This window comes from Staurois parvus, unplaced genomic scaffold (assembly GCF_062004578.1).
Source record: "Staurois parvus isolate SC_StPar_1 unplaced genomic scaffold, SC_StPar_1.0 ptg000985l, whole genome shotgun sequence".
Classification (NCBI taxonomy): domain Eukaryota; kingdom Metazoa; phylum Chordata; class Amphibia; order Anura; family Ranidae; genus Staurois; species Staurois parvus.
Genome location: NW_028318781.1, coordinates 1,912,886 through 1,933,263, shown reverse-complemented (window position 1 = coordinate 1,933,263; position 20,378 = coordinate 1,912,886). Strand labels below are relative to the sequence as shown.

The 20,378-nt window shown below is 40.9% G+C and overlaps 1 protein-coding gene across 2 annotated transcripts in view; it reads left to right on the top strand.

Moving 5' to 3' along the window:
• Positions 1-20,378, top strand: part of PUM2 (pumilio RNA binding family member 2) — a 103,794-nt gene that overhangs the window by 31,939 nt on the left and 51,477 nt on the right. For both annotated transcript variants that reach the window (XM_089657349.1, XM_089657347.1), the window contains exons 2-3: positions 10,759-11,086; positions 16,989-17,057. In XM_089657349.1, the coding sequence (XP_089513475.1) occupies positions 10,772-11,086; positions 16,989-17,057 (384 nt within the window). In that variant the 5' untranslated portion in view covers positions 10,759-10,771. The remainder of the gene's footprint in view (positions 1-10,758; positions 11,087-16,988; positions 17,058-20,378) is intronic.

Below are 20,378 nucleotides of genomic sequence, written 5' to 3'. Positions count from 1 at the left end.
GGGACAGAAGGTGTTTTACTAGTGAGATCGCCAAGTGAAAGATGGAAGAAAAAAATCCTAAAAACAAATGCAGACATATCGAAGCAATAGTAAGCTGCAAGTGATTATATTTATGTTCCCAAGGTTTACAAGCACTTTGTTACTGTATCATTTGAGTGTCCACTACTTGTAGAAAAATTAAACTCCAGGCCCTTTAGGCCGTCCTCGGGGCTGTGCTGCTGTCTTCTGCATTCAAATCCACCTCGGAGCATCGTGCAGGCAGCCCATAGAAGTGTATACAGATGCAGCAGCTGCATGGACACAGTCATGTGACTGGAGAGGGTGCACAGATTCCAATGCAGACACGTGCAACTGGTCCAGCACACATTTTAGATTTTGGCATGTGACTGTGTCTTGGCAGTTGTTGCATCTGCATCGAGTTCTGTGGATTCACATGCAGCAGACAGCGGTCCTGCACAAAGGATGGGCCTCATCGCCCAGCTGAGCGAGCCTTTAATAAACAGTTGGTATGTACCTACATGGCCGTTATGGCTCTTGTACGTGAGAGTGCAATTTGCTGCGTTCAGACACTTAGTTTATTCAGATCTGAATAATGTGGTTATGTATGCTGTAGGCCCATGCACTCTTCTGAGCTTTGATCCATAGCATTTCACTGAGTAAGGGTCCATTTACATCAGCCACTGGTGTGCAGTGTGGTCTGGCTGGATAACTGCAGTGCCGATGTGCGATTTCGATGCCTCACGCTTTTTTTTTTTTTTTTCCCCTCTCTCAGGGCACACCATCCATTGACCACCGCAACACTTTGGTATGAACTGGGCACATAGGAGAAGGCAAGGAATTTTACCTTGTCTTGTAGTGGGACCTGGCTGAAATAGCTGCCCAATGCAGTCCCCGGTCCCACCGCACCTGGTGTGACTGCATCCTAAACCAAAACTAGGAAAACCTGCATTCTTGTTCCTGCTTGGTTTACATTTTACAAACTATGCACATCTAGCTTATGATGGGGTTATAACTGTCACTGTACTGTAACTATTTAGGAGCAGCGCTGTCACCCTTAGGCCAATTACAAATATAAAATACCTTCTGATGGTCTGGAATGATCGGGAGGTGTTTTATAGTCCTTGGATAATCCTGCTCTAGGATGGCAGCACTGCTCTTCCACTCTGTCCTGGAGGTGAACTAGGCAGCGCTCCTGAAAAATTGAGAGTTCAGTGGATTTTGGCAGGATCAACAGGATTTTATTTCTTGCATTTATTGAAGAGATCCAACAAAAAAACGTACAGTGGTATAATGGACTAAAAGGGAGCAAATAAGGCACCTGCACAGCCATCAAACTGCAAGCGCTGCAGACCTGAATGGGACTGCCTGCAGGTGGGTGCACAGAACTGTGCATCCATGCAGGCAGAGACAGCCCTTTGCACAGATGTATACGTAAGTACACTCGTGTGAATGAGGCCTAAGCCTTGGTTCATACTGAATGCAATTTCAAAGTTGTGCGATTTTGGTCTCCTTTAAAGCTCAATTTCAAAGTAACGCTGATATAAAACAGGTGTGATTTCAGTGCCATTTACCTCATCTGTTCGTTAAATTGCACTGATGTGTTGAAAAAGTAATGCAGGAACTATTTTTCAAATCGTGCTACTTGAAATTGCACCTATTAGGACTGTGCCATAGAAATACACTAGATGCGACTTGAGGGTCGATTTGTAAATCTCATGTTGCATCTGAAGTCGCAGCAGAACCAGGACCTTGAGGAGTTTATCAGAATATACATACTTTATTGCAGGGGTGCATTACTGTATTAAATCAGACCTTAATATCAGTTTGAGCTGTTTAAATTTTATTGTCAGGGTTTGGTGTTCGTATTTACAAAATTACTATTTAATATTTACTAAAATAACCAGTCAGCTGTTCAGGAACAAGCTTTGATTTATCCAGACTGTGGAACATGCTTCCTCTTCTTTTTGTAATGGATACATTTCCTTAACCTTTTCAGTGTCACTGACATAAGGCTTGCATTGGTGGCAACACTGACATGGAAACAGACTCCTGGCAGCTTTGACGCCAACTGTTTACCTTTTGACTGTAAATTATTGCCAATGTATTGTATCATGATGCTAAAATCCTAACACTGACCTACAAAGCTGTCCACCATACTGCCCCGTACTACATCACTGACCTAATATCCAAGTACCACTCAGCACGCACACTCCGCTCCTCACAAGACCTCCTTCTCTCTAGTTCCGTGGTCTCCTCCTCCCATGCCCGCCTCCAGGATTTCTCCAGGGTGTCACCCATCCTCTGGAACTCCCTGCCCCAACCCATCAGATTATCACCTACTCTCCTCTCCTTTAGGCGCACCCTGAAAACCCACCTCTTCAGGGAAGCCTACCCCACCCCCTGCTAACCTGCTGACCTCCTCCACTCTTCCTACCACTCCATCCCCCACAGCTATCTCCTCCTGTGCCACCATCCCCTCCCTCCTAGATTGTAAGCTCCAAGGAGCAGGGCCCTCGATCCCCTCATGTTTTGCATTGTATTGGTATTGTTCTATCACATGTTCTGTCCCCCTTTGTAATCTACAGCGCTGAGCGAACCATTGGCACTTTATAAATACTGTATAATAATGATGCCCGATCCATGCTTGATTGTCTTCAAAAGTGTACAGCGGTGACATTAGATGTCCTCTCAGGGTGGATTTGATTTTAATCACTAGTGATTTCAATCATGATTTAAATCAACTTGAACAGGCTCGATTTTAAATCATAATTTTTAAAGAGCAACTGTCATCTCTGTCCTGCAGCAGCTCCTCCTCTGACCCGCTGTTGACTCACCGACCGTCCCATTCACTTTAATGGGATTGCTGGTGGTGCGGCAGTGACACAACAAGGCGAGGGACGTGGCGGCAGCAGGTGAGTGGATGCCCGCTAAGAGGCGCTGCCATGATGGATCTAAAATTACAGGTGCTCTTTAAATGTAAGGCATCCGACTTGCTGGTAGTTAGAATCTTTAATATCTGCAAACCAAATGAAGGTTTCCTTGTTAGAACAATAAGCTGTCAGATTAGTAAAACAGCGATATCAGAACCAATTTTAGACTAATAGATTAATCACACATAGTTAAACTACTCAAATCCCTTTATTTCATGTTTTTTCTCCTGGTTACTGTGAAATTGTGTGAATTCATTAATGCAGTGCATGTCATCTCATCTTGCAGAGTTTGGGTTCATTGAATGAGTTGACCAAAAATGTAAATATTGCAGAATATACAGCCTCATGCTACATTACTAAGCTCCATTTCATGCTGAATAAACTAAATTATTAATGTATCTTAAATGGAAAACAATCTTTGGATAGATTTTACTCCAAAAGCATTTTATTAAAATAAATTTGATAATTTGAGGGGGGGTGGATGGGGTTTAACACAGTTTACATTTTGTGCCATGCCTTGGGAGATTATGCTTTTGAATGGGACTGTATAAAGGAATTCTTTCCTATATCAGACATTTTTAGCTGCCGATAGCATCTGGCTTGGATTGATGGCATGTAGAGAGTGGAATTCCAATATCCCATAACCGGGACATGTAATGACTCATGTAACCGGGTATCCACGCTGATATTCAGTGCCCTACTTCCCTCTGCATTGTTTTACTCTCCTGTGAACTAGTCTCTGCATGACTGGAACGGGGCTTTGTCTTTCACTTGGTTCCATTCCAGCCAGTCTGCAGCTTCACGCTTTACTTCCCCTTTCCAACATAATGGATGCTAAAGCCATGTTCTGCAGCACTGTTTTATGTCACCAAACTCCGTTCCAAAGTCTTTTACAATAAATCACTTTGAAATCTAGATAGATATTCCTCCTTTTTTTGTTTCCTGACAGTTGGATCTTCATTAATTCATCAGAATGTTTTATATAAGAGGCATGCTGTCTGCTTTGACTGTAACTGAGTGGACAATTTATGTTCTGAAACGCTATGTGTATACAGTGACCACAACCTACCCGCTTTGAGCATGTTTCTCTTTCTTTCATTGATGGGCATGGTTTATTCTATTAACATTTGGGTAATACTGCTACCTGCAGGAGTATAACCCAGTCATGAATAATACGGAGAGCCATGTTTGCTAATGACTTGGGAGAAAAGGATTCTTTTTAATTTATTGAAAGACACAGGTTGGTAAGGAATTTTGACCATGGGGTTTTATAGCACGACCTCCAGGAGTAGATGGTGCTATAAAACCCTCCCGGTTAAGATTCCTTACTGGGCTGTGTCCTTTAATGAGTTCGGAGAAAAGGAGTGCAAAATATCCACATTTATTGCAAATACAGATAAATAGATTCAATTTTTTTTAATGCTGGTATTGGGTGCAACTGCAATTATGTTTATTTAAAGTGATACTAAACCCACAACCATAAAATCAGTCTGTATATGCAGTAAAGGATGCTGGTTATACTCACTGTGGATCCTAAGGGGTTAGGGCTCATGTACACTGCTGCTGATAAACTCACGTTTAGGAGCTGTTCAGCGTTTTTTTTTTTCCCCCAGCAGCCCCTGAACTCACCCTAATGTTTTCCTATGTATCCATGTATACATCTTTGTTTACAGGCATTTGAGTTTAGTCTTCTTTTTTTTTTTTTTTTTGCATAAAACTTGCGTTCCGCAGTCAATTTTATCAGTGTTTCAAACGCTAAACATGGCAAACCGCGTTTATAAGCATTTGTGTTTTGGAATTTTTTTCACCTGTTCTAGTTCCCGATACTGTCAAGAACCTTTTTTCATCATAAAAAATGCATACAAAGCATTTTCAGGGTACTCAGATGGACAAAGCACTGACCACAGGATGTTCCTACCAAGCTTGTCACACATTCTAATGACCAATTCGCACCTCAGACCTCTCCCACCCTTGGAAACAAAAGATATGTATGTCTCCTAGCTTGTAAGCTTGAAAGAGCAGGGCCCTCGATCCCCTCATGTTTTGCATTGTATTGGTATTGTTCTGTCACATGTTCTGTCCCCCTTTGTAATGTACAGCGCTGAGCGAACTATTGGCGCTTTATAAATACTGTATAATAATATGTTAATGACTATTCAAACCTCAAATTCCTCATGAAGACCCCCTGCCAGGTGACCTGAATGACTCACTCCACCAGACACCTTTCCCACCCTTGGAAACAAAAGCTATGTTAATGAGCAACTCACACCTAATTATCTCAACACATACTGCTGTTTCTGCTTCTACTCTCTGTATTTCTCCGAAACAGTCTGAAATAGTTAACAATTTCCAACTTTTCAGTGCATTCTGGGCATTTGGGAGGTTCTCCTGTGCTTCTCTTTAAAAAACGCTTCTAAACGCAAACTCGCATAAATGCGGTATACAGATGTGGCTAAACAGATGTTTTTTAAACTGTTTTCCAGCAGTTTCCATCGTTCAGAAGTGTCCCGTGTACATGGGGCCTAAATCCTCTGCATTGTGTAAAAAGGATGTTTGATTCTCTCTTCCCTGATGCTCACCTTCTCCTACTGTTCCCAGTATAACTCCTGAACTTTCAAACTACATTCGTCCTTTCATCGAATGTACAAAGAATTTTTGTACGAATATTCTCGTCTGAAAATCAATACGTGTATGGCCAGCATAAGACAGTAGCAGCATCATGCAGGTGTTTTTTTTTTTTTTTTATAGTACACAAATATCAGATGATCACTACTATAAGATTACTTTGCAGCGATGTACACAAGAGCCTCGGCTCTCCCTCCTCTGACTGAGACAGCAGACAGTGCTAAAGGCTGAGATTATTTTTCATGGATGTTATGATTTTAAATATAATGCACTATATTTTCCGTTTGGAAACTTTTTAACTCTAAATGTCATTGTATTGCCTTTTATTACTTTGTCTATCAGCCTCCAGCTTCTCTGGGTTCAAATGCTGATCTTCTCTTCACAGAGACCTTAAAGTGATTGTAAACGTTGGATTTTTTTTTTTAAAATAACATGTTATACTTTCCTGCTTTATGTAATTGTTTTGCACAGATCAGCCCTGATTCTCCTCTTCTGGAGTCCCCCCCCCGCTGGTGCTTCTGGCTCCTCCTGCCTTCAGAGTGCCCCTATAGCAAGCCACAAAGTATAGTATAGAGTAGGAATGCAGCATAAATGCATCAGCCGAAAATAATTATTGGCATTTTGCTGATAAGAAAAATGCTGATAATGGCCGCCGAAAATGTATGATTTTGCCTTCCATTTTACCACATTTAGGGTGCTTTTTTCAAGGTCATGTGACAAAAAAAAACTCATGAAAACTCAAGTGTGTTTTTGATGGGTTTTCAATGCATTTCAGGCCTGGCTCACACCAGTCCAGTTTGTGTTTTGTCCATTTTGCAGTGTGTATTTGGATGCACTTTATTTTTATACGTTTTGCGTTTAATTTATTTTCTGGCAGACTTGTTGCTGGGCAGATTAAAAACGCAACATGGGTGTTATGCTGTATTTTCAATGCATTTCAGGCCTGTTTCACACCAATTCAGTTTTCACTTTGTCCGTTTTGCAGTGCAATATGCATTTTTGCACGCACATTTTTGATGCGTTTTTGTGCATAAGCGCAAATGGCATGCAGCCACGTGAAAACTCACTGCTTGCGGTTTCTGCAGTGCCTCCATTGAAAGCTCAACATTTTTTAGTTTAAAAAAAAAAAAAAAAAAAGGTCCCTGACCCTTTCCAAAAATGTAACAGCTCAAGAAACCATAGATATGAACGTGTGCCATAGGAAACGATGCTAAATGGACGGCAGTGCATTCCTGCAAAAAGCCTTAAAAACTCATTGGTGTGAACCAGGCCTTAATGGGGAGGTGCGTTTTTGGTGGCTTTTTTTTTTTTTCCCTTTTACTAGCCAAATATGCACCAAAAATGTGGCAAGCAGGATTTTTAACACCGCAGGGGAAGTGCAACAGACCAGTGGGAAGACATCATTGAATTTAAAGGGATGGATTCTTGTACTTTTTTAATTGTGAAAGAGCTGCAAAAACTGCTCAGTGTGAAAGCAGCCTATTGGCTGAAAGGTGCTGAAAATAAATTCATATTCATTTTATATTCATGATCTTAATTAAGTCAAATAGAATAGTTATATTTTTTTAAACTGTCCTTTTTTATTTTTCGGCCAAATGCATCCTGAATTTTCGGTTACGGTCCTAAAATTTTCATTTCGGCGCACAACTAGTATAGAGTACCCCTATAGCAAATTAAAAAAAACTTCTGCCTGCCTAGAATCATTCACTTTCTTCTCAGCTGTATGTGTGCTGCACTATTTTCTGATATGTAAAAAAAGAATTAATTCTGTATGCAGGTCAACCAATTAGTCGACCAACTATTCGATTATGAAAACTATTTTTATAATTTATTATCGATTATGTGCAGTGCGTGACAGACAGCACAGAAATCTCAAAGAACTGGAAGACTTTTGTAAGGAAGAATGGGCAAAGATACCTCAAACAAGAATTGAAAGACTCTTGGCTGGCTACAAAAAGCGTTTACAAGCTGTGATACTTGCCAAAGGGGGCAGTACAAGATATTAACTCTGCAGGGTGCCCAAACTTTTGCAGACGCCATTTTTTTGTTTTCTGTTACGTTGAAAGTGTAAATGATGGAAATTAAATCTAACTTTTGTTGACATATTATAAGAATGTCTAATCTGTAATTTGATGCCTTTTTGGAGATTTTTCCATCTTTCCTTGGCTTCTTTATGCACATTAATACAAATTTTTAGCTGGGGTGCCCAAACTTTCGATCCCCACTGTATGAATGTGAGAGATCTTAGATTGTAAGCTCCTTGAGGGAAGGGGCTGGTGTGAATCTGCAATACATATGTAAACTGTCAGTGCAATATAAATACCTGTAATACATAATCAAAAGGTGGGGGCCCATCTTCACCACCATTCTAGATGGAGTGTTTCAAATAAAGTACTTCTTTGTAATTTGTCCTAAAGAAGCAGGCTTGTTCTGCAACATGCACATTTAAGCATTGTGCCCCTTATCCAAGCAATGTGGGGCTTGGTGGTCTGATTATTGGCCTTGGGGTATATAACAATACATTTTTCAATTGTATATTAAAAAACAAAAAAGTAAAAACAGAAGAAGGTAATTTAAGTTTTACGTACACTTTGATGCAGGGTTGCATAATTCTGTATTTTACCAGACCTATGGCTAAATTTTGAGCAGTTCTAAAATATGAGGAAAACATTCATTTTACACGCCATTTACATACATGCATTTTTAAATCGTGGGTGGATCTGCCGTGATTTGAAAACGTGCTGTTAAAATGTGAAATTGTGCATCAGTGTGTTCATGTGCCATTCATTTCATGGGCACCTGAAACCGTGGGGCATTTTTGCCGTGATTTCCGCATGTTTTTTCACGCAAAGGAGGTTGAAGAACTACTTTTACACACTGCACGATTTTCTTTGCGTGATCCTGGCACGATTGTTGCATGAAAAAACTCTCTGCAAGAATGCCCCACTTTTTCAGGTGCCTTTTGAAATTAATGGTACATGAACATGCTGATGTGCAATTTCACATTTTTACAGCACTTTTTCAAATTGCGGGGAGAATCTCGGTGATTCCGCCTGCGATTTAAAATTCCTGTATGTGAACAGAGCCTTAGACCTTAAACACACAACGGTTACAAGGGTATTTGAGGATTGACATGCAGGCAGACACTTTGAACCTACTTTGTCAGAAAGCAGCTGGCCTGTGCCTTGGCAAACTGTCAACATTGTCTGCATTTTTTCCAGTAAAAGTTTTTTTGTTTTTGATAAAGGATAAGTTCACCTTTAAGAAAAAATACATATTTTTGCAGCGAAAAAAATAAATAAAATATATATATATATATATATATATATATATATATATATATATATAAAAAATTTATTTAGTTTTTTCCTGATGACCGTGCAGAGCATTGTACCCCTGATCAGTAGATTGCAAATCCAGTGTAAGGCTATTTGCAGACACTGCCTCCAGTTTGTCTGCCTGTACCGCCATACAGACAAACAGTTCCAATGCTATAGGAAGTTCCAGTGAACTACGAGGGGTGCTCTCTAGTTTTCTGAATGTGGTACAGAGTGACTTAAAAATCATAAACTATTTCTAGACGCAGGTGCACGTTAATGTAATAAACAATATCTGTGTCCTACATAGGCACTTATCTCTGTTATGATGAAGAGCTATATTTGAAGTAACCTTTATGTATCTGTCCAGCTATAAATAAGTATGAGGATCATATTAACTGGGGTGTTCAGATGTATAGATGGGAAGGTGGTGAGCAAACTTGCTCATGTGAGATTTTCATGCGAAGTTTAATACTGCTGCATTTCTTTCTCTTGAATCATTTTCAACTTTTTGTTTTTTTTTTTTCCATTTTCTAAATTAAAAAAAATGGACATGGCAGGAATAATGGTGGGATCATGTGGATATATTTACTGTTCTATGTGGATTATTGCTTTTGGTGTATTTGCCATGTAAGACACTGTTATAATGGTGGTATATTTCAGACTGGACAGTCAATGGATTCATATATAATAGGACTGCTGTGAGCCTCCTCCAAAAACATTTCCTGGCATTCACTGTACATCTTTTACTCAGGTTGAGTATTTAAATAGACTTCAGGGTTTTTTTTGTTTGTTTGTTTGTTAAGCAATAACATAAATGTGTAAAGGAAAAAAAAAAAAACTTTTTTTGCAAACCGGAATTTCTTCTTTCCACTGGTACATGCTCTCTGCTGAAAGGAAATATCAGCGTTCACACAAACTGCTGGTTGATCAGCACTGACTGGGCGTCACTGATCTGGTCCTGCTCATCTGTGATCATGTGACTATATGGTGGCATTTTCAGTGGCTTTTGGCCATGTGACTGGCATCAGCAAGGGGTATACATTCCCAACAAGGATACCTTTCACTGCATTATCTGATCAATAGACTAGACCGGACTTTCTCAACTGGGGTTCCTCCAAAAGTTTATAGGGCAGGGCTTGACAAGTTTTTTGAATCTAAGGGCAAAGTGGGGTGCAGCATGACAGGAGGCGGGGCAGCAGAGAGGATCTGGTGACAGAAGCCGAGCCTGTGTCTGCCTGGTTGTTGTGGTCGATGGCTGCATGTGTTGGTGGCCACTGCCATTAAAGGTGATATTAACCGGCTCCACGTGTGTCCTCTGCTCCATGGATTCTCGTGGGGGGGCTGCGGTGTCCTCCTGGGGGAGGCTTTCGGGCTGTGCGGGGGTAGTTTAGGGAGGGGGGGAGGTATGCACCGGGTGGCTCTGTCCGGGGTCCCAGGACAATGGGCTGGCCTCAGCCCTGTGGGGCAGGAGAGAGGGGCCAGCCAAGGATGTGGGGTAGGGAAGCACAGGGCAGTGTGGGCTGGAGGGGGCCCAGGCCCCAGGATGGGGTTTCTGATCACCATGGCGACCTGACACCTAAGATTTTGTCAAGCCCTGTTTTAGGGGTTCCTTGAGTAAATACTGACTCATCGTCTGCCTAAAATGGCTATCAATATCTGAAGAGAGACCTCTGCTTCCACACAGAGAAAAACTGGTCCTTTGCATCCTGGCGCAGGGCACAGGCTTGTGGGATTTTTTTTTTTTTTGCCAATTAGTAAGACTTTGCTCATCTTTTTTGTTTTGATGCTGGAATGTATTTAGCTTATATGACGGTTGCAATGAGCTTTAAGTCTTTTAATATGTTTACTTTTTTGATTCATTTTGGCTTTTGTGTCTTTTGCAGGTGCCTATGTGGAATGAACATTCCATGTGTCGTAGGCATGAATGAAGTGGCTTGGCAAGAGACCAGAGGAATAATGCATGCGAGCAATGGGCAGGATGCACTTGGGGTTGCAGTCGGGATGGTCCCCTCCGGAGGAACAGTGTCAGGACCCATTGGAAACCATCCACATGCCATTCCTCCCGGTGCTTCCAACGCACAGGTGCCTTTGAGCGGCCGCTCTCAGGATGATGCCACAGTGGGATATTTCTTCCAAAGACAAGCCGGAGAACAGGTGAACGGCTACAGCAACAAGCACCGATGGCCAACAGGAGATAGCGTGGAGGCTTCGGTATGTAGTCGGGTGTTCCCTTCTTGAAATAACAGGTTCTTATTAGCTCATTGCTATGTTTTGAATTCTCTTTCTAAAAGTTACCTGATTTACTCTCTGTAAAATATACCATTAGAAGCTTTTTGTTATATGATCCTTTCACACGGGTGTTCCCTATGTCCGCATCCATTAACATCCGTTTTTTTGAGTTGAAGAAAACCCTGTTTCTTCCATGGAAATAAACCGTAATGGACTAAAAACGGATGTAAACTGACAGTCCATTTTTGCATCTGTTTTTGCATTAGTAAAGGATGTTAAAAACAGATCAGTTTTTTGCTCTGAAAAAACATGACTGAACTGATAAAAAAAAAAACAAACGAATGCCCATGTTAAAGGACCCATATGGAGTTGCTGAAGAACAAACCACAACTATCAGGCCTTCAGCAGGACTGAAACCATATCCAAAATTCCTCAACGTTATCAATCTTGTCAAGATGTCAGTGCTGTCCTGTGGCCTGTACACATTTCCTGTGTTATCACAAGGAGTTCTCCCAGTGTTTATCTTGCACTACAGAACTAGTCCCTATGCTGTAGGGATGAGGGGAACGGGTGGAATCTATTAGATTAACAGTGGATAGATGGGCAGGATTGACAACAATTCTTGCAGTTTCAGTCCACTAAAAGGCATGTAGTTTTTTTTTTTTTTTTTTTTTTCTCACAAGTGAATTAAAAAGTATTCCGCATCTGACACACTTCTGGTTGTGACAGTGTGCCTGGTGCCCTGCTGTGTGCTATGCTTCATTGTACTGGCTCCTACAATGCTGTTTTTGTCCTGTGCTTAAGTAAAGGAAAACTGTTCCATCACTGGTTAAAAAAAAATTAAAGACAGATTAATAATTTAAGAAAAAAAAAAATTAGAGCCCCCACATACACACGTACATACAAAAAAAAACGTTTTGGAGCACCTATGTATGAAAACGGCAGTTGACTTACACGTTGCATATCACGGCACATGCTACAGGGAGATCAATAATTATAGCACCAGACCTCCCAATAACTCTAAAGTGATGACCTGTAGGGGCTTTTAAACATTTGATCTACAAAAAATATAGGGTACCAAAGGTTACCATTTCACAGGTGCTCTCAATTTAAGGCTTGACATGTTGGGTATCTATTTACTCGGCGTAACCTAAATTTTTATTTTAGCAAAAAAACTAGGTAAATTTTTGTTTTATATACCCCAGAAATCCCCTTTTAGTGTATGATTAACTTAAATTGTGTTTCCTAAAAGTTAAATCTACTAGTGTTTTATTCTCTAGGGCAGGGGTGTAAATCTCTTCATGGGCCACTTTGAAGGGCTGGCTACATCTGTAAGACTAGATGTCAAGCGCACACTCTACCCACTGCCTTACATCAGAACTAGAGTCCCCCACCCTCCCATACATCACGGTGTACCCTCACCTTCTGCTGCTACTGCCAGTAAGAAGCTGAGAGTGGAGCTAAGAAGTAGTGCAGGATCTGCAGAAGGACCAGAAGAAGGCTGCAGTCGGCTACCATAGTCTTCTGAATGCTGAGGCCAGGGGAGGCAGAGACAAGGGGATGCTGTTGCTGCACAGTGATGCACAGGATCTGGCTGAGGCCTGTCTTCCTCTCTGCTGCTGACAGACACGGGAGGGAGACAGAGACAAGCCTCTCAGCTGCTATACAGAGAATCACGGTATCTGGCAGAGGAGTGCTGTCATCCTCTTAGCTACTGACTGTAGGGACAAGGTGGGAGCGGAGACAAGGGGTGTGCCGCAGCTGCAGGAGATCTGGGAGGGTCCCATGAAATGACCTGGTGGACCAGATTCGGCCCTCATGCCTTGTGAGCACTTGTGCATTCCCATGCTGAAAAACATGGCCATGCATGGGTGTACGGTGTATGCCCTGTGTGAACGAGGCCACACAAATACTACATGCTGTATTTTCTGAGCTTCTCTGATCATAGAACAAAGCTTAAAGTGTTACTAAACCCAGGACTCTGAATCCACTATATCTGGTCTCCCACAGTACACAGAACATGGAATTGCAATTATTTTAGTAAATATAAACTGCTAAATACTTTCACATCAGCAGTATATAGGAGTCTTGTGACTTCTATCAGTGTCCAGCTGAGCACTGGTTAGAGCTTGTAGGAGGAGCTTTTATTCTGCTCTGACCTAATGAGGGTGCATAACCCCTGACCCTGTGTGGACAGCGCTGATTGGCCCTATGCTGATCACATGAACCCTCCCAAAGGAAAAAAAACTCTAGCCATGCACAATAAACTGAGCATGTGCAGACTGACTCCTAGAGCTCTGTACTATCAGCAGATGGATTGGGGACAGTAGTATGGGAGGATCAGAGAAGACAGGATCAACTGGCCTTTTTACACAATGCAGAGGATTAATCCCTTGGGTTTCACAGTGAGGATAACAAGCATGCTTTACTGCATATACAGACTGATTTTACTCAGGGATGTGTTGAATTTTAGGGCCAGTTCACATTTGACACATTTCTGGCGTGTTCCAGTGCATTTTTGATGCGTTCATTTTTTTTTTTTTTTTTTCCCCCTCTTCAATTTAATTAGGGACAAGTGCTTCAGTGCATTTTTGGTACACTTTTGATGCGTTTTACTGTGTTCCAGCACAGTTCTGTGCATGAAAAATGTAGCCTTTTCTTTTCTACAACCAGAATGTACAGAAACTACGAGCACTGATGTGAATTATGACATTGACAACCATGTAACCTACTTTCTATGCATATTTGGATGCAGAAAAAATCCCAATGAAATGCATATAGTGTGAACTGGCCCTTAATGCAATATTTGCACCATAGTATCTAAATTAGTCGTGATCTCCTACAGTAGCTGCAGAATGAGTACTAATTGATCCAAGGCTGTAGCATGTATGCTGCAGACTACATTTGTGTAGGCCCACTATAGGATTATATCATACACATATCAATAGACCACAGGTGAACAATCGGATAACTGCCTCCTATCCAGTTGCTTATTCCAAAAACAATCTACCACAAAACCAAGTCTTGAATGCCATAGAAACAAACATGAAAAATATCTGTCCAAAGCATTTCAAATTTTTATAGCCGTAAAATAAAATGCAATCATCTCATACCTGATATCATGATGGAGAGCTGAATCTCTAGGCTAGCATTGGCTGTATGGGCAGGAAGCACCATTGTCATGTGGTCCACCTGAAGACAGGTTTACTGCGTATGCTCAAGGCAGCATGGCTTTGTACAGCTGCCCTATGGAGGATTGGGGTTGCTGGGCATAAGGAAATGCTGACTAGTCCTGTGTGATTCCTATGTCCATGCTTCTGCTCTGTACTCCTTGTCTACATGCAGCTGCTCAGAGCGCACGTACAGCCAACACAAGCGGGAAACACGGAGGAAAAGCCACTCTCTACAGAACAGTGATTGATAGCAGCTCCTGCTGTAGAGAAGTGGCGTCCCTTTTCCTGTGTGTCCCTCTTGCACTGGCTGTGTGTTCTGGGAAACTACATGTAGACCCTGAGTACCAAGCGGAAGCAAAATGTGTACAGTTAGGTTGAAGAATACCCTTTTACAAAGGCTCTGTCGCTGTATCCAGAATGGGTAAGAGGACAGCTTCAGCTTCTCTTTTAAAAACCTAGCTGAGTACCTTGTTATATTTTGTGTAGTGCTATTGGCAAATTAAGTGCAGCTTTATGCACAAGATTATTGTATTAGCAGCATGCTGAAATATACCAATCAAAGGAAAGTGATTTAAAAAAAAAAAAAAAACTTTGGCTATTGAGCTCTGTAAAAGGTAAAACTGAAAAATGTAAACCAGAGTTTACCGCTCCACCTGCTGGCTGAATAGAAGAATTCTAAATCTGTATATGCAATTTCATATTTATCTTATTAAAAAAAGTTTTTTTAACCACTCGCCCTTTTGAGGATTTACCCCCCTTCATGACCAGGCCATTTTTTGCGTTACGGCGCTGGGTTACTGACAATTGCATGGTCATGCAACACTGCACCCAAATGAAATTTTACATCCCCCCACGTATTGCACTTTCTTTCAGTGGTATTTGATCTGTGCATTTTTTTGTTTTTGTTTTTTGTTTTTTTTTTTTTTGCACTAAAAGTAAAAAAAAAAAAAAAAAAACTGACAATTTTGAAAAACAATATTTTGTATTTTTTTTACTAATTAAACATGTCCAGTAAGAAAAATTTTAAACAAATTTTGTAATAAATTTAGGTCACAATGTATTCTGCTACATGTCTTTTGCTAAAAAAAAAAAATCCCAAAACGTGTAAATTGGTTTATGTGAATGTTATAGCGTTTACAAATGGTGGTATAGTGGTTTTTTTTTTTTTTTCTTCTACTAGTAATGGCGGTGATCAGCAACTTTTTGCGGGACTGTGGCAGACATTTTGACACTGGGGGGGAACTTACTTGACATCACTGACACCCCCAGTGACACCAATACAGTGATCAGTGCTAAAAAAAAAAAAAAAAAAAAAAGCACTGACACACTGTACTAATGGCACTGGGCAGGAAGGGGTCAATGTGAGGGGCGATCAAAGAGTTAACACTGTGTAGGGAGTGTTTACTAGGGGGTGGGGGGTGTGTTCTTCACTGTAAGCACACTGATCAGGATGGCTGTACTGTGCACAGCCATCCCGAGCGCTGTGCTCGAGCTGACAGGGAGGAAGATTGTTTGTAAATAAAACAATCTTCCACCCCGTCGGAGATGCTCGGTAATTACCGTCCGGGACCCAGTGATTGATATCCGCGGCCGCAAATGGTAGGGCTGGTATATATACGTGATTTTGCACATAGGTTCTGCCCTGTAGTAGTATATCTGCTTTAGGGCGGTCCTTAAGCGCTTAAGATAAAGTAGACACAAACCCTTTTGTTTCCTATTGGCAACAGAATGGAAGAAGAAATCTCTTGAGTGGGGTAATTCTATTGGACAGTTGCTACCAGGACACATGTCCTCATTGGAAGGTTTTCCTTCTATTTTTGTCCTGTGAAAACTCACAAGTTGTATTTCCTCTCCCTTTCTGTCCCAGTAATGGTGGTCACCCAGGGTGAATCTGTGCAAAACACACAGCAGGAAAAACCCCACTGGGGGTCTAACCTTTCTCCAGTCTATCCAAAAACAAATTATTATTTTTTTTTTTGTTAGATGCACTTTTTTTTTTTTTTTTTTTTTTTGTTCTTGACTTAACAAAGAGGCATTTTCATGATGCCGTACATTGAAAGTTGTGCTGTTATACCAGGGGTAGGTAACCTCTCTCCACTGTGATGAAACTATAAATCCCATCATACCTCTGGGAGTCATGCCTGTGGCTCTCAGACTTGCAGTGTCTTATGGGACTTGTAGTTCCATGGCAGCTGGAGTGCTAAGGTTGCCAACCTGTATTATACAGATAGTTGTGGGGATTTCTGTCAAATAGGGGACTCCCATCTTTATTGGGAATCCTCTTTCAGAAAGGCTGCTGGTAACACACTAGAATGCAGAAGTAGCATGTATGTAATGATTTACAATAAATGCTTACTGAAAAAAAGCACAAATTTTCCCTTTTATTTCTTCAAGGCTGTTTGCCTTGTCTCTGTAGTATTTGGACTTCTTTCTGAAATTCCCTGCTTTGTGTTAATTGGATAACACCACCCTAATCTTCCTGAAGTGACTAACTGCTACCATAGAGGTGAAATCATGCTGGATTGTCTTCAGTTTCACAAGCTGTCTCTGTCATCCCTTTTGAGTGGTGGGCCTCACACGTCTGTCACCTGCAGACCACCTCCTGCTCCTTTGTCATGTGTTTTTAATTGAGGGGCCAAGTGGGGACTTTTCTCTTGTGAGCATATGGAGATGGCCTGGATAGAATTACAGCCCTGTTTTCTGGTTTCTAGGTGAGGTCTGCAGATGACTTGAATCACGGTTTCCAGGCACTGGCATTAGAATCTCGAGGAATGGGAGAGGTGAGTGCTTTGCATGCTTCATGTATGGATGATTGTCAGCTGGAGCTGCAAATGGCGCTGCTGCCCTTTTTATATAAACAAAAAAGCAGCGCCAAAAATATGCAGAAATTATATAAATATTGTGACCTAAATATGGTACCCTGCTAATACTTTGTGCTATAGGCTGACACAGCCTTTTCCAGCCAGGGTGCCTTTTTTCAATTCATATTAACCTGTATTAGGAAAGAAAAAAATAATTTGCCTGAGTAAAGGAGAATCCTATCACCATCCTCCTTTTGTAAAGCCTACCAGTTTTATGATTTAGGGAAGAATTACAAACTCACACTACGTAGTCCATGCATTTGATTATTAAACTGTATCTAGACCAGCCTTTCTCAATCAGGGTGCCCAGGCACCCTGGGATACCTTGAAGTTTCTTCAGGGGTGCCTTGTCAAAATGCCCAAAAATTGTATACAAGCCAGAGGTGGGTCAAGCCTTCCTTTTAGTTACACAAAGCCACAGATTTTCATTAAGTACCATTACAGCCTTCTAGCCACCAGCATCCCAACAACCAATGACATCAGGTGATAAGGAGGATGTTGGTCATCTGCACAGCATCCTTGTTTGACCCTTCCCATGCTCTCTGTGCTTCGGTCACATTAGCTGAGTAATGGAGAAAACATTGAGAAGAGAAACACTGGAAAACTAGTCAGTACCAGTGTGCAGAAGTGTATTTGACTTGGAAGAATAAATCACCTATAATGTTGGGTGTCCTATATGTGTGGATGTTGATGATTTATGTAAAACACATTTTTTACATTTTTAGATTGGGGTGCCTTGAAACTGTCCATAATTTTAGATAGGGGTCCACCAAACGTTCGTTGGCCAAAACATTTCGGCCGAAAGCACCCCTATCGGCTGTTGGCCGATGTGAAAATAAGCACCGATATAGGTGCTGAAAATAACCCAGCCCTTCCTTTCGGTAGTTCTCAGCCTTATCTAAGAAACTACCGAATGTTCCCGGTGCTCGGCATAGAGATAAATGAAGGAAAGATGGCCTCCACTTATCTCTATGCCCCTGGAGGACCGGAGCGATGTCACTTCCGGTTCATGCATCTTGTAAACAAGGCCATTTTTTTTTTTTTTTTTTTCCCTTCCCATCTAATGCTTTATGTTGTAGAGGACAGATGTGGGATCCTATTGACCCCATAAAGAGGACCTGTCACTAATTGCATCACAAGGGATGCATGCATTCCATGTGATAGAAATAAGTGATTTTTTTTTTTTTAATTTTTCTTTAACCATTTCCATACCGGGCACATTTACCCCCTTCCTGCCCAGGCCATTTTTCAGGTTTCAGCGCTCACACTTTGAATGACAATTGCACGGTCATACAACATTGTACCCAAACTAAAATTTTATCATTTTCTTCACACAACTAGAGCTTTCTTTTGGTGGTATTTAATCACCGCGGGGTTTTTATTTTTTGCTAAACTTAACAAAAAAAGACCGAAAATTTTGAAAAAAAAAACGTTTTTCTTTGTTTCTGTTATAAAAGTTTGCAAATAAATAATTGTTCATAAATTTAGGCCTAGATGTATTCTGCTACATGTCTTTGGTGAAAATATCCCAAATTAGGATGTATTTTTTAGTTTGTAGTAAAGTTATAGAGTTCACAAACTATGGGATCAATCCTGAAGTACTGACAGCCAATCTAATTTCTTGAGGTCCAAGAATGTCAGAACAGTACAGATATCCCCCAAATGACCCTTTTTTGCAAAGTAGACAGTCCGACGTACGTCATAAGAGGCATGGTGAGTTTTTTGAAGTTGTGTTTTTTTTTTTTTTTTGTCAATTTTTCGGAAAATTAAAAAAAATTTCACTTTTTTTTTTAATATACTGTCAGCAGTGCAGTACAGCGTCATATAACTGGCATGGCGGTGATCAGGGACACTGACTGGTGACAGTATGAAAAAAAAAATATATATATCTATATCTCTTTATTTTTTTTTATTTTTTATTACTTTTGTTTACTTTTATTTTTTTCTTTTTCATATTTCACTATGTCCAAAGTAGTTACCATAGTAACATTGTACTACTTTGGGGAAGTGATCAGTATTTTTTTATTTTTATTTTTTTTTTACACAATTTGCTTATAGCAAAGAATTACTTTACTATAAGCAAGCATTTACCTGAATGACATCAATTCATTCAGGGGTTTTTTTTTGTTTGTTTTTTTTGTGCTTAGCTTTGATTTGGCCACAGCTAATCACATGACATGTGCATGTGATCGCTGTGACCATTCACAGCTAGACACTAGTATAAAATGGATGGCATGAATGAAGCCATCCATTGTATACAACTGTCATGTGACCTGCTGTGATTGGTCACAGCAGGTCACATAGTACTGGCAACGGGGGCCGGTACTCAGATCTGTGCGAGGTACACGGCCGGTGACAGATCGCGCGGCTCTGCAAGCATGTGCGGGAGGACGCCATGTGGCGTCCATCCGGAAATCTACAGCCTTTTCCCGACCGCCAAACGGCTATTGGCCAGGCGGCTATTGGTTAATGCTCAGTGTTTTGTGTTTTTTTTCTTTAAAACCAAATAAAAACCATGTAAACGGTTTAAACCACACATGTGAGGTATTGCAACAAACGTCAGAGCAATAATTCTAGCACTAGACCTCCTCTGTAACTTTACACTGCTAACCTGTAGAAATTTGTAAAGCATCACTCATGGAGATTAAGTACCGTAATTTGACGCCATTCCAGGAGTGTGCGCTTCGGTTTTTTGGCCAAGTGCAGCCTGAATTTTCATTTTGGTGCACAACTAATATTAGGAGAGAGAGAGATTGATTTTTGCCTTCTAGGGTTCATGCTTTAGCAGGCATTTGACGGTAAAATATCCCTGCGCCTTTCCGTGCCCGGGGAGCCACATGCACCACATACATCCAGCCATGCAAATAAATGGCTTTATGTGGCTCTGCTCTTGAATTGCATGTTTGGAAAATACATCAGATATGCATGCACTAGGAATAACTGATGCAGTGAAGCATTGACATTTACAAGAGCATGGCCACATACAGCTATTCATTTGTATGGCAGGCTCTATGTGGCACCGCAATTACACTAGGCTTATAAAATGCCTGCTAAAGTTTCATGTGCAGCGTGAACCCTAAATATTTAAAAAAAAAAAAAAAAAAAAGTGTAGCCAGTGAGTCAGGAAGTGCTGATTACCATACCGTTTGGTTTCTGATCATTAGTCTGCTGGGCAGCTGTTAGTAAACTTGCATGCATGGAATGAGCATTGGGCATAAGAATCCATGCTGTTTATTCAAA